Here is a 22,423-nt window from a genome sequence, read left to right as displayed (position 1 = left end):
AGAGTTTCTTAAACTTTGAGTTTCTCAAACTCAAGTCCATTGAGTTGGTAATGCCATCTAACCGTCTTGTTCTCTGCCGTCCCCTTTTCCTCCTGCCTTCAGTCTTTCCCAGCATCAGGGTCTTTTGCCAATGAGTCAGTTCTTCACATCAGGTGGCCAAAGTATTGGAGTTTCAGCTTCAATATCAGTCCTTCCAGTGAATATTCAGGATTGATTTCCTTTAGGATGGACTGGTTGGATCTCCTTGCAGTCCAATGGACTCTCAAGAGTCTTCTCCAACACCAGAGTTCAAAAGCATCAGTTGTTTGGTGCTCGGCTTTCTTTACAGTCCAACTCTCACATCCATACATGACCACTGGAAAAACCATAGCCTTGACTAGACAGACCTTTGTTAGTAAAGTAATGTCTCTGCTTTTTAATATGCCGTCTAGGTTTGTCATAGCTTTTCTTCCAAGGAGCAAGCATCTTTTAATTTCATGGCTACAGTCACCATCTACAGTGATTTTGGAGCCCAGGTAAACAGAGTCTGTCACTGTTTTCACTGTTTCCCCATCTATTTGCCATGCAGTGACAGGACCGGAATCCATGATCTTAGTTTTCTGAATGTTGAGCTTTAAGCCAACTTTTTCACTCTCCTCTTTCACTTTCATAAAGAGGCTGTTTAGTTCTTCTTCACTTTCTGCCACAGGCATGGTGTCATCTGCATATCTGAGGTTATTGATATTTCTCCCAGCAACCTTGATTCCAGCTTGTGCTTCATCCAGCCCAGCATTTCAGTGTTCAGTCATTGTGTATTCAGAACTGACTTCCTTTAGGATTGACTGGTTTGATCTCCTTGCTGTCTAAGGAACTCTAAAAAGTCTTCTCCAGCATCACAATTGAAAAGCATAAATTCTTTAGTGCTTTGCTTTCTTTAAGATCCAACTCACGTCCATACATGACTACTGGGAAACCCATAGCTTTGTTTATAGGTCTGTCTAATCAAAGCTGTCTTAAAACACCCTAGAATGGATAAGGGATGCATTTTAGCTCTGAGATTTATGTCTGTCCTGATTTAACGTCAGAAACTTTCCCTTCCTTTGTTGCCTTTATAAAGTCAGTCTATCAGAGAACCCAAGAGCAGTCTTTTAAATTCTCTTTGGTTTGCCTTTGTGCAAACTAGACTCTGATAGAAGGAGAGCGGTTTCCACAGAAACTCATTTCCTGGCCAGAATCCTGCCCACGCCTGAATCTTTTTTTAATCTGCCCCGCCCCTCACCCCGTGTTAAACATGTCACTATGTTGATCTTTTCAAGACCTTCATAAAACTGACCAACACTGGCCAGTCCACATCTTCACTGTGCCCTCAGAAGGCAAAGGCTTTTATAAAACAGACTTGACCAACAAGCCCTTCCTTGGTACTAAGCTTGTCAGTCTCTCAAATTGTACTTGACCTTCTTCACCCTGCCTCATGCCAAATGAAAATGACTGCCTGACTTCTGAAAACCATTTGTAACCTTCCTTAATCTGCCTGAAGGCACACCTCCCCTTTGTGTATCGGGCCGATTATCAGACCTCACAGCACACCGAGCCCCAGACATCCATGGTGTTTAGAAACCTCCACGGGCGTCCCATAGGCCCAGACTTCGGGGGTCCCTGAGGTAAACAAAGAAATTCCTTGCTCTACTTATTGATCTTATTAATTAACATATCATTTTATTCAATAATTTTACAATTATTCTTGCCTCTGGGGTGAAATATGCTCTTTGGGTGTGTGTGTGTGTGTGTGTGTGTGTGTGTGTGTGTGTGTGTAAGGCATTTGTGAGGGATATGGTACAAGGTGAAGTCCTCATTGAGGTCACCAAAATCAGAACTGTCCCTTCTGTGGTCTGACTTCTAAGGAGCAGTAACTCTGGACTGTGTGGTGATTCATTAAGCAAGCTGTAGCTTGCATCTGATCCATCTAGAGGGCTGCCAGAGACCATTCCAGGCATCGTGGTCGCTGTCAGAAGGGCAGCAGCCTCAGGAAGTGTCCCTTTGGCCTGGAGGAATGACGTGAGCTCCCTCAGCCCCCAGGTTAGAATTCCCTCTGCAGGAGTTAACTGTGTCCAGGAGGGCTCGGCCGAAAGCACAGAAGGAGCTTCAGCACAGAGCATGAGCCTGCCTGGCCGTCGGGCACCTCTGCGGTGGATAGCAAAAGGAATGTTGCCTCTTCAGACACAGCCAGGTGACATAATGCTAATTTGAATGCTTCCCAGTCAGATTAATTTATAAAGTATCTGGTCCTGTGCCAGGAGCTTTGGTACATCACTGAAAATGCAGTCTTGCTGCTATTGTCATCTCACCACTCTTTGTTAAATTGAGGTTATAATTTACATACAAATATTCCTCTTAAGTGTCCCACTCTATGGATTTTGACATGTGTGTATATCGCAGGTGGTACAGTGCTAAAGAATCCACCTGCCAATGCAGGAGACACAAGAGATTCAGCTTCAATCCCTGGGTTGGGAAGATCCCCTGGAGTCAGAAATGGCAACCCAGTCTGGTATTCTTGCCTGGATAATCCCATGGACAGAGGAGCCTGGTGGGCTACAGCCCACGGGGTCGCAGAATCATACATGACTGAGCGACTGCGCACAGGAACCCAGCATATACCTCCAGGTGTCACCACCACCCAAATCTAGATAAATGCATCTATTTTCCGTCAGTCCCTCCACTCCCCATCGCAGAGTCAACCCCTGTGCAGATTTCTATAGCCAAAGATTAGTTCTGCCTGTTGCTGAATTTCATATAAATAAAGTAGAGAACTTTCTGGCTTCTTTAATTCAGTGTAATGTTTTAAAAATGCACATTGTTATATGTATCCATAGTCCATTCCTTTTTATTGTAAAATAGTATCCCACTGTAGAGATATTCCTCCACCGTCCTGTTCATGAACGTTTGAGTTGCCTCCAGTTTTATGTGGGGCTTTTGGTTGGGCGAGTGGGGAAGAGAGGGGTTAATTTTAATTTTCCTAGAGGCTGTGTTCTGAGCATTTTTATACCAGTCATTTGTTAATAATTTTATGTGTGTATTTTTGGCTGTGCGGGGTCTTTGTTGCTGCATGAGCCCTTCCCTAGTCGCAGAGAGCGGTTTCTCGTCGTGGCGGCTTCTCTTGTTACAGAGCACATGCTCCAGGGCACCTGGGCGCTGTGGTTGCAGCTTCCTGGCTCTCCAGCCCATGCTCAGCGGTTGTGGCCTGTGGGCTCCTCCTGGATCAGGAATCGAATCTGTGTCTCCTACATCGGCACCTGGATTCTTCACCACCAGGCCACCAGGGGAGCCCTATACAAGACTTCTGAGCAGCTTCGGCTCTGCTTGATTGTCATTTCTCTTGGATAGATACCCAGGTGTAGGATTTCTGGATCACAGAGGGTGTGTGTGTGTGTGTGTGTGTGTGTGTGTGGTTAGTCACTCAGTCATGTCTGACTCTTTGTGACCCCATGGACTGTAACCCACCAGGCTCCTCTGTCCATGGGATTCTCCAGGCAAGAGTACTGGAGTGGGTTGCCATTTCCTTCTCCAGGGGATCTTCCTGACCCAGGGATCAAACCTGCATCTCCTGCATTGGCAGGCAGATTCCTTACCTCTGGTCCGCCAGGAGGCCCCGTAGAAGATAGATGGTTGTTACGTTTTTGTGGTAATAGGCATTTATATGCTGCAGGCATTATCAGAAAGCGTCTGATGGACAATGCTGCCCTCTGCCAAGACCCCGAGGGACAAAACTCTCCTCTGTTCTTACAATGTGCCAGCTTTACTTGTTCTCTAGCGAGTGTTTCAAAGTAGGTGAGGAGAAAGAAATGACAACCGCTATAGATCAGTTTCATAGCAAAAAAAGAGAGCTTATAACTTAGTAACAAAAACCAATGTAAAAACAAAGTGCATTCATACAAGGATGAGATCTAAAGTCTTCTGAAGTCAGTTTTCACAGCTCTGTTTGAAAACCAGCTTTATAATATCCTTATTCTCTCTACATTAACTTTGGGTATTTGTACCACAGATGGGCACAGTGACTACAGCAGGATCTCAACATAGGCGCTACTGACACTATTTGACACAACGTAGGCACTATTTGAGCTGGGTAATTCTCTGGGGGTGGAGGAGCGGTCCTGTGCATTGCGGAAGATATTAGCCTCATCTCTGGTCTCCACCCACTAGATGCCAGGAATACCCCTCCTCCTCCAAGCTCATGGTATTCAAGACTGTCTCCAGACATTGCCAAATGTCTCCTGAGGTATGATTACCAGATTTAGCAAATAACAATGCAACTCGGGTACCTAGTTAATGTGACTTTCACAAACCCACAGACATAGAAAACGAACTTATGCTTACCAAAAAGCAGTAAGAGACGAAGGATAAATCAGGAGACTAGATTAACATATACACACTCCTGTAATATATATATATAGATAAATTAGGTTAGATTCACATATACACACTACAAAAATATATATAAACTAGATAATCATCAAGGACCTACAAGGAACTATACTCAATATTTTGTAATAACCTATAAGGGAAAAGAATCTGAAAAGAAGAGTTGTATATTTATGTCTAACTGAATCACTGTGTTGTATACATGAAACTAATACAACATTGCAAATCAACCTACTTGAATTTTAAAAAAGTAAATATCAAATAATTTTGAAATTATTTGAAATGGCAAATAATTTTTCATTTAAGTATGTCCCAAATGTTACATGGGACATATTTATACTAAAAAATTTTAGGTCAGATTTGACTTGTGACCTGATTTATCTGGCTACCCTGGAGTGGGGATAGGAGTGGGGCCGGCCGGGAAAACAAGATCATTGAGGTATTAAACAAGATGATGTGTGTGAGGTGCCCAGCACATGGCAAGTATGCTCTAAATATTCTGGAACCTCCTACAGCCTTGAATGCACTTCGTCTGTGTCCCCCTAGGAGGCTTCAGTTGATCCTCAGAGCTTCCCACCCTTTCCCACAGCTGCAATGAGAATGGGTGTGACATCGTGAGGAGAAGGGCAGCCCACGGGGGAATCTAGGTGCTGGTACCAGCGTCGTGGTCAGAGCTGGTGTGCTGGCCCCTCTGCTGGGCCGTGGTCTGCTTGTACCCTGGTGCTCTCTCACCTCGAGCGCCCTGAGTTATCACGTCCTTTCTCCTAACAACAGAGAAGGTGCGCTCATCCCAGACTCAGTCACTCTGGGTTTGATTTTTGTGGCGCCGTAGCCCTGGGATGCACCAGGACCGTCATTTCCCCAGTCGGTAGCAGCGAGGAACTTCTTTCTGGGCCAAGATTAATGACCCAAGCAGTCATCCTTTGCAGAGAGCAAAGGTGAAATGTAACTCTGGGTGGATGCCTGACATTTTGAAACAAAGGGGAAGGGGGCAGCAGATGAGGAGAAATAGCCTTTATATGTCTCCTGCAGGGTCATAAATCAGGGATGGGCAAGAGTGAATTGGATTTCTGCCAACAATTGAACTGATATCAGTTGCTGTGTTTTATCTTCAAACAATCTGGATAAAACATGCTTTAAAAATAAGAAGTGCCTGAGTTACATATTAGTATAGTAACTCTTGCCAGTTTTATTTTTCCAAAGGAAGTCCAGTTTGTTTGGGGGAATTGTTACGTTTGTCCAAAAGAAAATATATACATTGCCCTAGGGGGGAGCCTCCTTTCCATCTAGCTGTTGTCAGGATGTAACATTAGAGACTGGGGAAAATGAAGAGACACTGGCAAAGTGTACAAACTTTCAGTTATAACATGAATAAGTTCTGAGGATCTAATGTGACCGTACTTCTGTATGTGCCACAGTGACGAGAGATAATGATTCTGCATTGTATACTTGAAATGTGCCGGGTAGGTCTTAAATGTGAGTAAATGTGTATTAACTTGATTATGGTAATCATTTCACAAGCTGTACACATATCTAACTGTCACGTTGTATACCTTAAATATATACGTTGTATACCTTAAGTATATACATTTTTAAACTGTCTACCCATACCTCAATAAAGCTAGAAAAATGAAAATGGACCACACACTATTGTAAAGCAGTTCCAACATATTTCAAAAAAGCACCAAGCATGATCTCCTTTCACAAGGAAATTAAGCTAGAAATCAGTTACAAAAGAACAAAACTCCACATATTTGGAAATTAGGCAATATAGTATTATGTTTCCAAAAAGTCACTTTTGAAGGTATTGGGCAAACTCTCTAATCTTGAAGGAATCAAAGAACAGGCTCTTTATAAATTAATTAAAGAAGCATTTGTCAAGTGACGATTCTTTGCCACATTTTATACAAAAGATGAATAAGACATGGTCCCTGCCCTCCAGGAACAGACTTACAAACGAAGGACCACTCTCTATTGTGACTTTTCTCTGTGTCGGGCACCATGGGACTTCACAGGATCCCAAGATAGCTCAGTGGGGGAAGTGAATACTTTTTAATGTGTCTATAAGAATTTACGAAGGATGGTCCTCTCTACTTGGTTGCTAGAAGACTGAAGTTGAAGAGTTCTCCAAACTGACAAGGATGGGGAGGGGTTAAGATTCACAGATGTTGCACAGCAGGCAGCAAAGGATGGAAGGAGGGACTTCTGAGGAATGAAGAGGGAGAGGTGGGCAGGAACCCGGTGTTGGAGGGCCCTGTGGCCACACGAAAGAATCCAGGCTTATGGAGAACCACTCAAGGACCAGTGGAGAATCACTGAGAGGTGTTAAGCTGTAAGTGAACTTGTGATTCAGTTTTTCTCGTGGAAAGCTCTTTTGAAGATATGTGGAAGTTAGACTAGGCTAGGCAGTTTGGGAGCTGATTGAAAGCTCTGTTAAAAAGAGGTGGTATTCAAATAGCAAATGCCTATGAGGGAGCGGAGACAACTGTACACTGCTGATGGGAATGTAGATTGGTGCAGCCACTGTGGAAGACAGTGTGGCGATTTCTCAAAATACTGAAAATAGAAACACCATATGACCCCATGATTCGAGTCCCAGGTATATATCTGAAGAAAACAAAAATGAAAATAATTATTTCCAAAAGATACATGCACCCCCCCAATGTACACAGTAGCGTTATTTACAATAGACAAGATATAGAAGCAACCTAAATGTTCATCAATAGGTGCATTGATATAGAAGATGTAGTATATGTACACAATGAAATACTACTAAGCCATAAATAGTGTTTTCCCATTTGCAGAGAAAGGCAACTACTACATTGTATCACTTATATGTTGAATCTAAAAAATTAAACAAACTAGTGAATATAACAAAATAGAAGCAGGAACAAACTAGCGGCTCCCAGTGGAGAGAGGGAAGCGGGGAAGGGCAAGGGACGAGTAGAGTTTTAGGAGATACAAACCACTGTGTATAAAATAAATAAGCTACAAGGATATATTGTGCATCAGAGGGAATATAGACAGTATTTTATGACAACTAAAAATGGAATGTAGCCTTTAAAGATTGTGAATCATGATGTTGTACACCTGAAACTTGTATAATATTGTACATCAGCTATACCTAATTTAAAAAATTAATATGGGAACTTTCCAGAACGCTCGGTGAAAGGCGGAGGAGCGGCGGCTGCCCGAGCTGCGCACAGCAACGCGCTCCTTCCCGCTCCCCCACACCGGTATCGGCCCGCTCACCGGCTGTAGAAAATGGTGAAAGAAACCACTTACTATGATGTTTTGGGGGTCAAACCCAATGCCACCCAAGAAGAATTGAAAAAGGCTTACAGGAAACTGGCCTTGAAGTACCACCCTGATAAGAACCCAAATGAAGGCGAGAAGTTTAAACAGATTTCTCAAGCTTATGAAGTGCTTTCTGATGCAAAGAAAAGGGAATTATATGACAAAGGAGGAGAACAGGCAATTAAAGAAGGTGGAGCAGGTGGTGGTTTTGGCTCCCCCATGGACATCTTTGATATGTTTTTCGGAGGAGGAGGCAGGATGCAGAGAGAGAGGAGAGGTAAAAACGTTGTGCATCAACTTACAGTAACTTTAGAAGATTTATATAATGGTGCAACAAGAAAACTAGCTCTGCAAAAGAATGTGATTTGTGACAAATGTGAAGGCCGAGGTGGTAAGAAAGGAGCGGTAGAATGCTGTCCCAATTGCCGAGGTACTGGAATGCAAATAAGAATTCATCAGATAGGACCTGGAATGGTTCAGCAAATTCAGTCTGTCTGCATGGAGTGCCAGGGCCATGGGGAGCGGATCAGCCCTAAAGATAGATGTAAAAGCTGCAACGGAAGGAAGATAGTTCGAGAAAAGAAAATTCTAGAAGTTCATATTGACAAAGGCATGAAAGATGGCCAGAAGATAACATTCCATGGTGAAGGAGACCAAGAACCAGGCCTGGAGCCAGGAGATATTATCATTGTTTTAGATCAGAAGGACCATGCTGTTTTTACTCGACGAGGAGAAGATCTTTTCATGTGTATGGACATACAGCTGGTTGAGGCGTTGTGTGGCTTCCAGAAGCCAATATCTACTCTTGACAACCGAACCATAGTCATCACTTCTCATCCAGGTCAGATCGTCAAGCATGGAGATATCAAGTGTGTGCTAAATGAAGGCATGCCAATTTATCGTAGGCCATATGAAAAGGGTCGCCTAATCATTGAATTTAAGGTAAACTTTCCTGAGAATGGCTTTCTCTCTCCTGATAAACTCTCTTTGCTGGAAAAACTTCTGCCTGAGAGGAAGGAAGTAGAAGAGACTGATGAAATGGACCAGGTAGAATTAGTGGACTTTGATCCAAATCAGGAAAGACGGCGCCATTACAATGGAGAAGCATATGAGGATGATGAACATCATCCCCGGGGTGGTGTTCAGTGTCAGACCTCTTAGTAGGCCCATGAATAACACTCACTGCTGGGGTTTTATTGCAGTAGTGATTGAGTGAAGGACTATAATCATAATATGCTCACTACTTGCTTTTGTTTTAATATTCAACTATAGTAGTGTTTAAAAGTTAAATGAAGAATAAACTCAAATATAAAAGCTCAAAAAAAAAAAAAAATTAATATATGTTCATAGAAGAAAAAAGAGAGGTGACACTGAAATCGTGTAACGACAGGGCATTGCCCAGTCAGAGCAGAAGAAAGCCAAAGCAGTGGAGCCAGGTCCTGCCTGGAGCCCCTGCTGGGCCAGGCAGACCTTTCTGTCGCTGGCCCATGGAGAGGTCCACGGCGCAGGACTCAGGGCATAACTGTGACAGGCATGCTTCCCCATTGCAGCCGTTGACACGGCCGTGTGGACCCATGTCAGCTGCAGATCAGCCTGTGAGTGTGACCTGGCAGTGGATGAGGGCCTGGACTAAAGCAGAGGTGGAAAGAAAGAGGCAGACTTGGGAGAAATACAGAAAATAGCATCCTGTATCTCAGTGATTGACTAGACACAGGGATAGCGGGAAGTAGGGGCTGGTACCCACGTTCCTGGTCTGGAAGGCTGTGAGAAGGAGGGTTGAGTGTCTCCTCTCGGGCTGGGGTCTTTCATGAATATCTGATGCCCGTGAACATCAGGAACTTGAGACGATCAGTAGGCTCTTCTCGGGGCGGGATTGAGCTAGATGCAAGCGAGCAGTGTCCGGCTGTGGGGCTCATGGGGTGGACTCTCCCGAGTCATGCTTCCATCCAGTGTGCCTGGGAGCATGATGTGATGTCCTCTTTCTGAGGTCCCCGGTCACTGTGATCACATGTGTTTCCTAGCCAATGCAAAGGGAATTTTTTCAACATAAATGACAAAACTCTAAGGGCCATTTGGGGCCTGAATCATGAGCTAAGCAGCTGTTTCGCTTGTCGAGTGTTAAATGATTTGTTCTGGATGAGAGGCTACAAGGCAAGAAACAGGGCTAGAAAAACAGGAGCAGGTAGAGAGGCCAGCAGTTGCTGGAGATGTATGAGGGTGACCTTTGGCACCAGCAACAGACAACACTCGGGCTGACCTCTGTTGTCATAACACGGGAAATATTACAACCCCTTCCTCATCCCCAACCAGGGGAGAAAAACTGTCTTCTAAGAATGGGTTCCTTGAGCATTTCTGTGCTCTGTCATTAAAAAATCTGCTGGGAAGGAAGAGAGAGCTTTTGCTGATCATGAGCAAAATTTTGCTGACACCATGTGCAAAGAACAAAAGGAAATTTCCATCTGAAATAGAACAGGGGCCATGAAGTTGTGTGTATGTTTTTCTAATTTTTTTAGGAAAAAAATAGTATTATAAGGACAATTAATTTGAAAGCAGATTGATTTGCTAATATAGGGAGTAGGTGTCACTTTGCTATGAGTTTTCTACCAAGCTTTGGGCACATGTATCAGTACAAACTGTGGTTTACAAGTTTGTTTTGTTATGTTCAGTTTAGAAAGTGCTCCATTTCTTACCATGGATCTATACTCAGGAGAGGTTTTCCTGTGACTTCATCTGGTACAGGCACAAGATCTTCCAACCTTAGCCCCCTCGTGGGCTTTAGACTCTGTTAGTCTAATTTTCCGACCAACGTAATTCCCAATATTTATTTTTGTTCCCTTTTTGGTTTCCTAAGACAATGTCTGTTCACAAAAGGAATATAGTTGATTTATTATTTGTCCATGAACATCACCTTAGGTAAAAGTTTATGTATTAATATGTCTCTAAACATATACAGTTCCTTTTAAATAAATATTTATGTAAGTAAAATAGAGAAGGAAAGTTAATGTGTGCCTATATGTGCTATAAGGTAATAAATATGAAATATATTCAATGTGTATTTACAGAGTAATGAGCTGCCTTTATATGCATTTATGATATAAGCTTCATTTGTATATGGTCAAGATTTGACTATCCTATAGGCTATTGTGGTGTATATTTTTATGAAAATCTTTGATAAAATTTTAATTGACCTACATTATCATTATACTAGTACTATATTATTGTCTGTCTACAAAAGGAGATTCCAAAGGACCTTTGTTTGAAACAGACACATACTCACATCTCTCTCTCTCTCTCTCTCTCTCTCTCTCTCTGTCACACACACACACACACACACACACACACAATGCTGTCAGGTTTTTTTAAGCCTTCGGACTTATTTCAGTCAGTGAAGCTTGGGAAGCATCACGCTTGAATGAGTCTTACATGCTTTTACCAGGAACTCTTTCTGGAAAGGTCCTCTCATTCTTTCTTTTCATCTTTGGCACGCTCACAGCAGATACACCCTGAAAAATAAGCCCATGGATGCCTGTGTTGCAAAAGCCATCAGGAAGCTGGCTTCTTCAAAAGTGCGCTTAGGATCACAAGCCAGACTCAGGAACCAGGGCCATGATCTAACTTCCTCCTGCTGTTTACCACTGGCTCTGTACATTCTAAATGGTAGGACCAGAGCTTGGAAATAGAGAAAACTAGTAGGAAAGGTCAGCTTGTTGCGTGGGCCAGCTCTTACAGATGGATCCCCTTGGGCCATCCCCCTCAAATGTGGAAATCCAGTTGAACTGACTCTCTCTTCTTAAAGGCATGATTATATACTGCAGGCAGACCCTAGCCAGGTCTGTGTGCGCGCGCGCGCGTGCGTGTGTGTGTGTGTGTGTGTGTGTGTGTGTGTGTGTGTGTGTGAGTGTGTGAGACTGCTCTATGCATCCCTGTCGGCAATGGTTCTCATGCTATTACTGCTTGACACGTAACTGGCCTTGGCCTGAGAATTCAAAGTCAACCTACAAGTGGTTACAGTTCTAAAGATGAAAAGTCTGTAAGTATCATTTCCTTTCCTACTCAGAGACACTGGGGCACTTCCTCACTGCTCCCCGTAAATGAGCCCTGTGGTGCCAGTTGGATGCATCACAATCACAATTAACGTTAGTTTAGTTCTGAAAATGGTGTGAATGCTGAATAGTGTCATGGCAGTCATTCTAGTTTCCTTGTCTTCTCTCTTCTCCCATAGGACCTTACATTTCAGAAAAACCAAAGGCTTGCAACTCTTTGAAAAGGTTTTTACCCCCTTTGGGTTAAAAGTAGTACAAGGTGATACAAAACTCAAAAATTAAATAATGCCAAAGCAAAAGGCCCCTAACAGCTCCCACTCCCTACCTTGAATAGCCATGTAAAGTGGTTGGGTGTCCTTTCCTCCCACTTGTATTCTAGATATAATGATACAGTTTATGTGTATATAAAAGTGAAACCACTACTATTGACACTGTTTTGAAAAGAACTCACTGAGCAATGTAACTTGGACAGTTCCAAAATCAGTTCAGACAAATCTGCCTCATTCTTTGCCAGTAGTTATATGGTCTTCCATAGCATGGTTGTACCATAGTTTATTTAACTATTTCGCTCATCCTCACGTTTTCCTGCCTCCACCCACTTTTTTTTTTAACGAATGAGAAAAATCTTTGCTGATATTGGCCACAAGAACTGTCCAGCTGCACCTGGTTAAATCTTACGACGTCACAGATGATGCTAGATGCATGACAGTCTAACTTTCTAGCTGAGGACTAATGTTTCATGCTGATTAGATAGTGTTTATACTTTAAACCACTGACAGGTTAAGGGGATAACATTTTATTTCTATAACGATAAAAGCAGAAACTCATCTGATCCTTGTTCGCTTCCTGCGCTTATTGACCACTTGAGAAAAATGGATTTGGGAGCCACTTTTCCAAAGAGAACTTTAGTTGGCAATGTGCCTTGTGAGTTAACACCACTGACACATGAATATAAGTGATTTTATTCTTAGCTGTTGAAAAGTGATCTGACCTATAATATTTATTTTTATTAATATTAATAATAATGTTTTAAGAACATTGGATCTGTGTTTTATCCCTAAAGTCTACCTTGTTACCAAACACTGGATCATTGATCATGTCAGATAACTAGCAACCAAATGTGAGTCAACAGAGTGGGTGCTAAGTCACCCACGGTCAGGGAGAGAACCCAGAAAAGAACATGAAAGCCAGCGTTCTTCTCCATGCGCCCCACACTTCTCTCTTGGCACCTTGAAAAATTTCAGATGGTCAGGCAGCTGGGAAGGCAGCTGGTTTCTGCAGTCCCAGAGCGCATCAGCTTGAGCCTGGTAAATGGCCTTGATTATCATGCAAGACACAGAACATTCTTATTAGTGCTGCATTGACTAGCACGGTGCAGTCACTGCTTTCTGTAATACCCTAATTGAGGTCCTTCCTTGCATGCAATTCACATTATGTATAAAGAAATCCCTCAGTATGACATTTTAATAGGTATTTTTAAACAAAGTCCAGAGGACAATTAGAACCACCGTCTCTGCAAGAATTTTTTTTTTTTTTTTGGGGGGTAAGACAAAAAAGGCATAGTGCCAACATGAAGAAAAGGATCCGTTTTACTAAGTGTGGCTGAATATCCTAAAGCAACAACCACTTTCCCAATTGCATGTGGTTCATATCACGGTCTGTTCCTTCACTCCACACTGATGGCTCCCCACTTCCTGATGTCTGTGGTTTGGGCTTTGCGTCCCTTGCAAATGCAAGTGTGGCTCATCTTGAAATGGAGCTGGAGAGGAGGGGTCCTGAGAATTCATGGCTGAGGAGTTACGGCAGCCAGGGTCTCACTCCATTATTCTTTCATTCACATTTAATCTTGATAGTGGTATTTTAGTTTTACAAAGCAGCTGCAGGGTCATTTCTCAAAAGCCTCACTCTGTCGGTCCCTCACTCAGGCCCCAGAAGGTCACCCATCAGTCTCCCGCTCCCCCAGTCCAGGGCAGATCCAGAAGGGCAAGGAGGGGTGAGCTCCTCTTCTGAGACTCGCACTCGGGTCAAGGGCTCTCCTCCTGTCTCCGAGTCAGAGGACTGGCATGTAGTAGAAGAGAGTTGGGGGTCGGGCATGGCACAGTTAGTCCTGGCCGGTCTCACCTACTTCTTTGGTACTGATTTGAACCTCTCACTTGAATGTTAGAAGTTTTAAGAATTTGCTCTCTGTGTTCACAAACCTGAATCAGACGAGAAATTTGGCTCTTAAGAGAAGACTCCTTGGGATTGATACCTCTGTCCCTTCTGTATGCCCTCTACCCTTTTCAGAGCCTGTTCTAGCATGAATCATACTATTTATCATGTCTGTTAACACATCCACCTCCTCTTTTGGACTCTGACTCATTGAGGGCTGGGAATAAGTGTTAGCCTCCACATCTCAGCACTGTGACTGGCACATAGAGGCACTCAATAAAAGTATGAATGAATGAACAGAGAGTAAATTAAGGTATCACTAGACATCAGGGGAATGCAAATTAAAACCATGATGAGATACCACTTCTCACATATAGAATGGCTCAAACTTACCCCTCCCCCCCAAAAAAAAAACTAACAAAGAAGTGGTAGAAAGTGTGTGGAGCAGCTGGAACTCTCATACATTAGTGGTTCGGTTCGATTCAGTCGCTCAGTCGTGTCCGACTCTTTGTGACCCCATGGACTGCAGCACACCAGGCCTCCCTGTCCATCACCAACCCCTGGAGTTTACTCAAACTCATATCCATTGAGTCAGCAATGCCATCCAACCATCTCATCCTCTGTCGTCCCCTTCTCCTCCTGCCTTCAATCTTTCCCAGCATCAGGGACTTTTCCAATGAGTCAGTTCTTTGCATCAGGTGGCCAAAGTATTGGAGTTTCAGCTTCAACATCAGTCCTTCCAATGAACACCCAGGACTGATCTCCTTTAGGATGGACTGGTTGGATCTCTTTGCAGTCCAAGGGACTCTCAAGAGTCTTCTCCAACACCACAGTTCAAAAGCATCAACACTAGTGTTAGGAGGGTAAAATGGTACAGCCACTGTGGAAAATAGTTTGACAATTTCTTATAAAGCTAAACTAATTAAATGACTTAATTTGCCTGCTCTTAGATATTTACCCAAGAGAAAGGGAAAACTTTGGGACACACAAAAACCTGTCTGAAATATTTATAACAGCTTTATTTATAATCCCCTAAAAATGGAGAAATTCCAACTGTCCTTCAGCTGGCGAGTGGGCAACCAAATGAAATATTCATACAAATGAAATGTTACTGTGCAATGAAAAGGAGCAAGCTATTAATATGAGCAACAATCTGCACAGATGCCTTATGCTAAGTGTGAGAAGCCAGATTTTAAAAGATGCATATAATATAAATCCATTTATATGACATTGTGCAAAATTATGGGGATGGAGGGCAGACCAATGATTGCTAGGGGTTAGGCTTTGAGGAGGGGTTGACTCCACAGGGGCAGCAGGAAGGAATGTTTCGGGGTGATGGAACAGTTTGTATCCTGGTTATGATGATGAGTACACGACGCTGACATTTATCATACTCACAGAATAATGCAGTTTAAAAAGTATGAATGAATTCTACTGGATACAAACTGCAACTTTAACTGAAAAAGTAAATCAGGGTTGTTTTGTTGTTCAGTGCAGATTCAGAAAAAAATGTTCAAAAGAAAACCTGAGTAACTAATGTCTTAGTAGCCTGCAGTGATCCTGTATATGTTCATGTATACATGCAGACACACAAAAGGCTATGCATGTGCGTGCGTGTGTGTGTGTGTGTGTGTGTGTGCATTTGCTTAACAAATATTTAAAGGATACTTCCTATGGACCAGGACTTGCTAAAAGCACTGAAAAGATATTGATGAACAACAAAAGCAGAATTTCTGCTTTCATGGTGTGGAAAGGGATAGACGGTAAACAAATAAACAAATCAGTGAATACACAGCTTTACATAATGGTAAGTGCTGTAGAGACAATAAGCCGGCCTTGAGGGTAAAAGTGGAATTGAGTGTTGGGGCCTCTCTGAAGAAATGGCCTTCAACTGAGACCTGGAAAGTACAAAGGAGGCATCCACGTGTGCCTGCTCAGAGCAGTTCAGGCGCAGAAAATGTCAAATGCAAAGACCCTGAGGGGACTTCACTGAGGACAAGAAATACTGAACAGTCTCTCACTTCAACACTCTTAGAAAGGCTGGCTGACCTACAGCCACCATCCTTTCAATGCAAGGCTGGGCTTCCTAGGAAATAAGGCAAGGCCCTTAGAATGGAACTAAGCTTTGTGCATTCAAAGAGCTGGCAGCATGTTAGTGAGGTGGACCGAGGCGGTGAGAGAGCCAGCAGCAGGTGAGCTCAGACACACGGGGAGACCCTTTTCTGTCGGCTCCAGCACTTCTGAAAAAGAATTCCTTTCTGTGAAGCTCTCAGATCCAATGTGAAGTGAACATGGTATGTTTTCTTAGTTCCATTATAGAATTTCCTCTGTATTTTGGATATTTGAGACGCTTGAACTTCTGCTACAGAAAACATTGAGAGTAGACGTCCCCTCCCACCGTTTACGATGTAGTTAATTTAGCAGTCCACAGAGTCCTTATGTATTAAATTCCCGGAAAATGCTCATGAATCTAAGGCTGATGTCACATGTCATTGGTGTTTACATCATTTATCAACAGATTCCGTGTTTAGGAGTGAGCACAGACATGAGGATGGGCGGGGGGGGGGGGGGGGGGTGTATAAGATTCCACCTCAGACCCCAGTGGAGAAGGTTCTGGCATATAGCTTCTGCTGCCGGGCTTTGAGGAACTCATGTCACCTTCAGAATCTCTTTTGGCCCCCAGGCAAACAGTGAATAATTACACTGCTCTCCTGGGGATGGAATGTAGACTATCTGACTTTTGCTCACAGCAGCCTTCCAAATACCAGGCATTGCAAAAATTAGAATTTTGCCTCACCATAATTCATCTCTGCCTCCATAAATCTCTTCTCTGTTTTCAATTAGATTTGATATGCTTCATTATTTCTCCTTTAGAATCATAGTTGGAATGTTGCTTTCAACCATTTTATATTCATTTAAGTATTGGTTTTCTTTGAGCTCTTGAAGAGATTTCTGTTGGTATCCCATTTGCTTGTTTTCATTATATTATAATAAAAAGCTAGTAATTTAAAATTCTCTTGATCTAGTGTGCGGCATGTGTGTGTGGAAGCACTGGCAAATGCCAGTTCTTAATCATTGTGCTGGTCAGCGTGCGGGCAGGAAAGCACTGTCACTCTCAGCAGGAGTCACTGAAAAGAGCTGTGTGGGAACGGTTAAGAGAAACCCACACAGAATAATAAAGCACCTTGGAGCCAGTAGCGGAAGGGCCTCCTGTACTCACTTGTGCCTCAGAGGTCAGGAGGAGAGTGGGACTGCCAGAACCTGACAAGAGACGTGGTTTCACGAGAAGGTTCCCAGGGACCAGCGCACACACTGTCAGATCTCCACGCAGCCGGGGGAGGGGAGAAGGGAGTAAGGGGAACAAACATCCTGAGCCCTAATCCCGCCCTCTGTTCTCCTCCCAGTGCTTCCATTGTTCAAACCCAACCAGAAGCTGATGGACAAGGCAGCCAGTTGGTGTGGTCCACGGAGGGCCATTTCCTGGCCCACAGCAGAGATAAGGGTCCAGAGTAATCTGAAGGAGCAGACAGGGGATACCCAGCCCAGGAGTCTGCTGGAAAAGACACTCCCAAATTCATTTACCTTGGTCTTTGCAGCTTGCTTGTCCAGAAATATATACATGCACCTCCAGCCCCAGCCCACTTTGACTGCAAGCACCTTTCTTCTCAGCACTGTTATTGGCCATCCTCAAGCTGAGCTGGTCACTGTGGCTAATGGCCAGATCAGCTCGTTCTCCTGGGGGTGGTAAGATTTGACCAGTCATTAGTCCAGGTGAGGACGCTCGCCGTGACTGGGGTTGACCAGTCATTAGTCCAGGTGAGGACGCTCGCCGTGACTGGGGTTGACCAGTCATGAGTCCAGGTGAGGACGCTTGCCGTGACTGGGGTTGACCAGTCATGAGTCCAGGTGAGGACGCTCGCCATGACTGGGGTCCTCGCTCTACCTCACCCCTCCGTCTCCCTCTCCCAGGGTGGAGCTTCAGCATGGGCTCAGCCTACCAGTTCCACAGCTGGAGAGTGTTCGTCATCGTCTGCGCGCTCCCCTGTGTCTCCTCGGTGGTGGCCCTCACGTTCATGCCTGAAAGCCCACGGTTCCTGCTGGAGGTAACGTTCACCATCACAAATACTCAAGGAAACCATAGACAGTGAAACAAGGTCCTTTTAATCCAAGGGGAGTATGTTTGCCTCTTCAGGAGGTACATTTTTCCTTCCTACTACAGATCGATGGAGGGTTTGCTTTCATGGAGACGTGCTTTCAACAACCAGCATGTGGCCTGAAAGCGCTAATGTCCCTCCTCAAGCAAGTGGTTTCCCTCAGTGAAGAAAACGTGCCTTATTGTTTTATAAATGTCATACTTTTCCTTGAGCTGCTTCTGCACTCAGGGTATCCAGGTAGTCTGCGTTTCCAGTGGGATGAACCTAAACCATTTGCCCTGTTGCACCCAGTGGGATCTGACAATACCACATGGTTATTGGAAAATCAGGGAGCACGTGTGTTTCACCTCCTGGCCATTCACTGTCTACTCATATTTCTTAGGTTGGAAAACATGATGAAGCCTGGATGATTCTGAAGTTAATTCACGACACCAACATGAGAGCACGGGGTCAGCCTGAGAAGGTCTTCACGGTGAGTACTGCTTCTCAGAGAGTCCTCTACGCCAAAGGCTGAGAAACCTTTTCTGAAAAGGCCTGGTCGTAAATTCTTCTCTCACTGCACCAGCCACTCGTTTCTCGATATCTCATACCGTTTTACCTGCTGCACTGCTGTTGTATGTGTTTTTCCTTTGCGTGGAATGGTCTTCCATCCTCCAGTTACAAAATGTATTCTCAACAGGAAAACTCATCTAAATTAATAAAAAATTGAATGCATGGTATTTTTTGGAAAGGACAGTATTTTTTTTCCCCAGAACCTCCACCAAAATAAAAAAGAGTGGTTTTTAAATCCTTTGATGTAGGCAACATATAGTTAGACCAAAAATGTCTTGTCTAAGTTAGGTTTAAAGGTGATATAAGCAAAATATTCAATGGTCTTATCAACAGTATCAGTTATAGTTCTTAAAATAAGTGAAATAGTTCCTGATTAGACAATCCCCTGACACTTATTGACTCATTACATTTTTAATATGAAATGGATTTTTTGTAATAGGAAGGTATAATTCAGTCTGGCCTCTCACCAAATGATCACAGATTCTTAATTAATAAAAATGTTTTCTGCAGTGTAATGGAGGAACAAAGATCAATAATGGATGTCCACCATTGAAGACCTGGAATCCTTTAAGTGGACCCTTCTTTTGAGTAGACACACTAGACAGGAAGAGTATATTTAAACTAAAGGATCATAAGGCAAAAGGAATCTTGAGGTGTCATGTAGATGGTCAATGTCACCTAACTCATCTCAGCCGGTTGAGAATAAACCCTCTACCCAAGATTTCTGAGAAGGTGCCTCTGTAGAACCTCATCGCCCTGCTAACCTGCTTATTCTTCCAGAAGGTCTGAGTTACCAAGTTCATTCATGATCATCCACGTTAATCTGACTGTACAAAGATTAGGTGGGAATAAGATGGGACCACTCCAAAAGAATGGATCATCTCAATCATTTATGGGTGACTTCCAAAGTCATTACAGGATTCCACCATGACACATGTGATTTTTTTTCTTATTATATCTACAACACGGTGAATCCACATGCCTTCCTCAAAGGTCGTCTTCCTGTGTACCTAATTTGAATGCTGTTTTTCAGGACGTTGTTTGCAGCAAACTTCTCTTTTAAGTCATTCACATTCTCCTTAGCTGATCTCAGCTACTTCCCAGATCTTTTTCTCCATATGGACAATCTGAGCTCCAGACATACATGTTGAAGGGCTTTGTGGCCATACTCCTGTGTACTAGAGGCCCTTCAAATTCTGAATTTCTAAATCTAAACTTCTCACCTGAAGAGTCTCCAAATCTCTTCTTTGTCCGAAGACTTATCAGCAAGTGCCACCAGCACCACCAAAACTAGACCCCTGAAAACTATCCTATTTCTTTCTTTCCTTTATCTCTATTATGTCCAAAAAATCCAGTCTGTCTTATTATTCTCCATCCTAAATATCTCTCATCATTGTCTCTTACTCTCTACCCTTATTGCCACTGATTTGGTTCAGCCCTCCCTACTCTCTGCCCTTGTGCCATGCTTCAGGAATCACAGAGTCATTGCAGTTTCCAACACAGTCTTTTCTCTTACACCTGTGGGTGTTTGCGTGTCATATTCCTCCCCCTTGGAATGCCCTGCAAATAGCTGATACACATGGCAAATGACATGCTTCTCCGTAATCTCTAGCTCAAGTTCCACAGCCCATCAAGTCTTCTCTGTCGCTCCCAGGTCAGCTCGGGTGTTCTGTACAGTATGTCTCTCCCATCTGATGTAGATTTCCACTGGGATACTTTCTAATTTATATGGTAAATGCTTAAAGAGCACGATGCTTTAGGATTGCATCTCCTGGGTCCAGTACCAGTCCTGGCTCCCATGGGTGCCAATGAAAGAATGTACAAGCAAACAAACATTAATGAGTGAAGAAGAAGGCTCTCAAAAGTAATATATTGAGTCAAAATGGCCTTCATCAAAAAAACACAAATAACAAATGTTGGTGAGAATGTGGAGAAAAGGGACCCTTTGTACATTGTTGGTGAGAAATGTAAATTGGTGAAAACACTGTGGAAAACAGTAGGGAGATTCCTCAAAAAACTGAAAATAGAACTGCCATATGACCTAGCAATCCCACTCCTGGGTATACATCCAAAAAAACTCAAAAACATTAATTTGAAAAGATACATGAACCCATGCAACCCATTGTTCACAGCATTATTTATAATAGCCGAGATATAGAAGCGGTCTAAGTGTTCATTAGCAGACGAATGGATAAAGAAGATGATTTTATAAACAGTAGAATATTACTCAGCCATAAAAAAGAATAAAATTTTGCCATTTACAGCAATATGGATGAACTTGGAGGGCATTGTGCTGAATGAAATAATTCAGACAGAGAAAGACAAACACTGTATACCACTTTTATGTGGAATCTAAAAAAACACAGCAACCTAGGGAATATAACAAAACAGAAATGGGCTCACAGACATAGAGAACAAACTAGTGGTTGCCAGTGGGGAGAAGGGGGAGGAGATGAGAGGAACAGTAAAGGGGTAGGAGGAGAAAAAGGAATTATTATGGGATTATATGAAATCATCTTCGTGAAACTTTTGAATATATATATATATATATATATATAGATATAAATCTATATATATAGAATTCAATGAATCTTTTATTCAGTACAAAAAAGAATTTGTCGTTCAGTCACTAAGTCATGTCCAAGAATTTGTTGTTCATTCGCTAAGTCATGTCTGACTCTTTGCGACCCCATGGACTGCCGCATGCCAGGCTTCCATGTCCTCTGCTATCTCCTGGAGCCTGCTCAAGTTCATGTCCATTGAGTCAGTGATGCTATCTTAAAAAAAAAAAGGAATACCCCTGTGATTTAAAAAGAAAACAAAACTCTAGAGTGCCTCAAAATAATGAATGATTTGTAGCTGACCCTATTTGGAATCCTGCTTTTAACTCAGACATCATCGTCACTAAATACAGACATCTTTGTTTACATAGCCAGGGAGAGGCTACTGCCCATCTGGTATAATTTGAAAGATCCCGAGGGTCCTCAAACCTCTGTCAAAAGCCAGTCTTGGTACCTGGATTTGTGCAGTGGAAGTACTGCTTCAGTTGTTGGCAGTCTCTCCAGAAAGATCTATTCAGATGTTATCCCTGGGAGGGATAGCATGTGTGCACGATTCTGTGTCCTCTCTCAGGTTCATCAAAAGCAGGTAGATTTTGACTAACAAGGTAAGATAGGATAGGTCCATAAAGGAAAAATGCTTCCCTTCCCCCCCGCCCTCTTTTCAGGCTTCATTCTCTGTGCTGAAAGTATTGCTTCTCCTGACCCTTGGCTCTTTTCCTTAGGAAAAGGAGGCTAGCTTAAGTCATGGATACAGGCTGTACGTCCATCATTTGTTCCCCTTCTGTCACTGAAGAGTCAGTGTTGATGCTTGCAATTTAAACTCATTCATTGGACCTCACCTTAAGGTCACCTGTGGGTGTTTGCTGACTAGTCACTGTGGGTTTGGGCTTCCCAGGTGATGCGAGGGATAAAGAATCTGCCTGCTAATGCAGGAGACATGGGTTTGATCCCTGGGCCAGGAAGATCTCCTGGAGGAGGAAATGGCAGCCCATTTCATGGGGTTGCAAAGAGTCAGACATGACTGAACACACACTATTTGGCTGTGAGAGAAGGAAGAGAGAGTCAGGAATGGAAGTGACATGGGAAAGCTCTAAGAACTCTGTTTAGGGGCCAAATTCATCAAGTAAGTAGGTTCCTTAAAAAGGTGTGTTGAGTCACTTTTGTCTAAGCAAAGTAATTCTTAATCCACAAGTGACTCTATCTGGAGTTTTATCTGCTAGTGTGTGCCTTTAAGTTGATTTTATTGAAATGGAGTTGATTTACAGTGCTG

At 43.1% G+C, this 22,423-nt stretch overlaps 2 protein-coding genes across 2 annotated transcripts in view; both read left to right on the top strand.

Moving 5' to 3' along the window:
- Positions 1 to 22,423, top strand: part of SV2C (synaptic vesicle glycoprotein 2C) — a 215,612-nt gene that overhangs the window by 159,065 nt on the left and 34,124 nt on the right. Inside the window, exons 5-6 of the mRNA XM_061158144.1 lie at positions 17,856 to 17,989; positions 18,423 to 18,512. Of these exons, the coding sequence (XP_061014127.1) occupies positions 17,856 to 17,989; positions 18,423 to 18,512 (224 nt within the window). The remainder of the gene's footprint in view (positions 1 to 17,855; positions 17,990 to 18,422; positions 18,513 to 22,423) is intronic.
- LOC133066758 (dnaJ homolog subfamily A member 1) lies at positions 7,545 to 9,006 on the top strand. The gene has a single exon (XM_061158143.1). The coding sequence runs from the start codon at positions 7,660 to 7,662 to the stop codon at positions 8,851 to 8,853; it is 1,194 nt and encodes a 397-aa protein (XP_061014126.1). The 5' UTR covers positions 7,545 to 7,659; the 3' UTR covers positions 8,854 to 9,006.

The sequence above is a fragment of the Dama dama genome, chromosome 12 (assembly GCF_033118175.1).
Source record: "Dama dama isolate Ldn47 chromosome 12, ASM3311817v1, whole genome shotgun sequence".
In the NCBI taxonomy this organism is placed as follows: Eukaryota; Metazoa; Chordata; class Mammalia; order Artiodactyla; family Cervidae; genus Dama; species Dama dama.
This window is presented reverse-complemented; position numbering and strand designations above follow the sequence as displayed.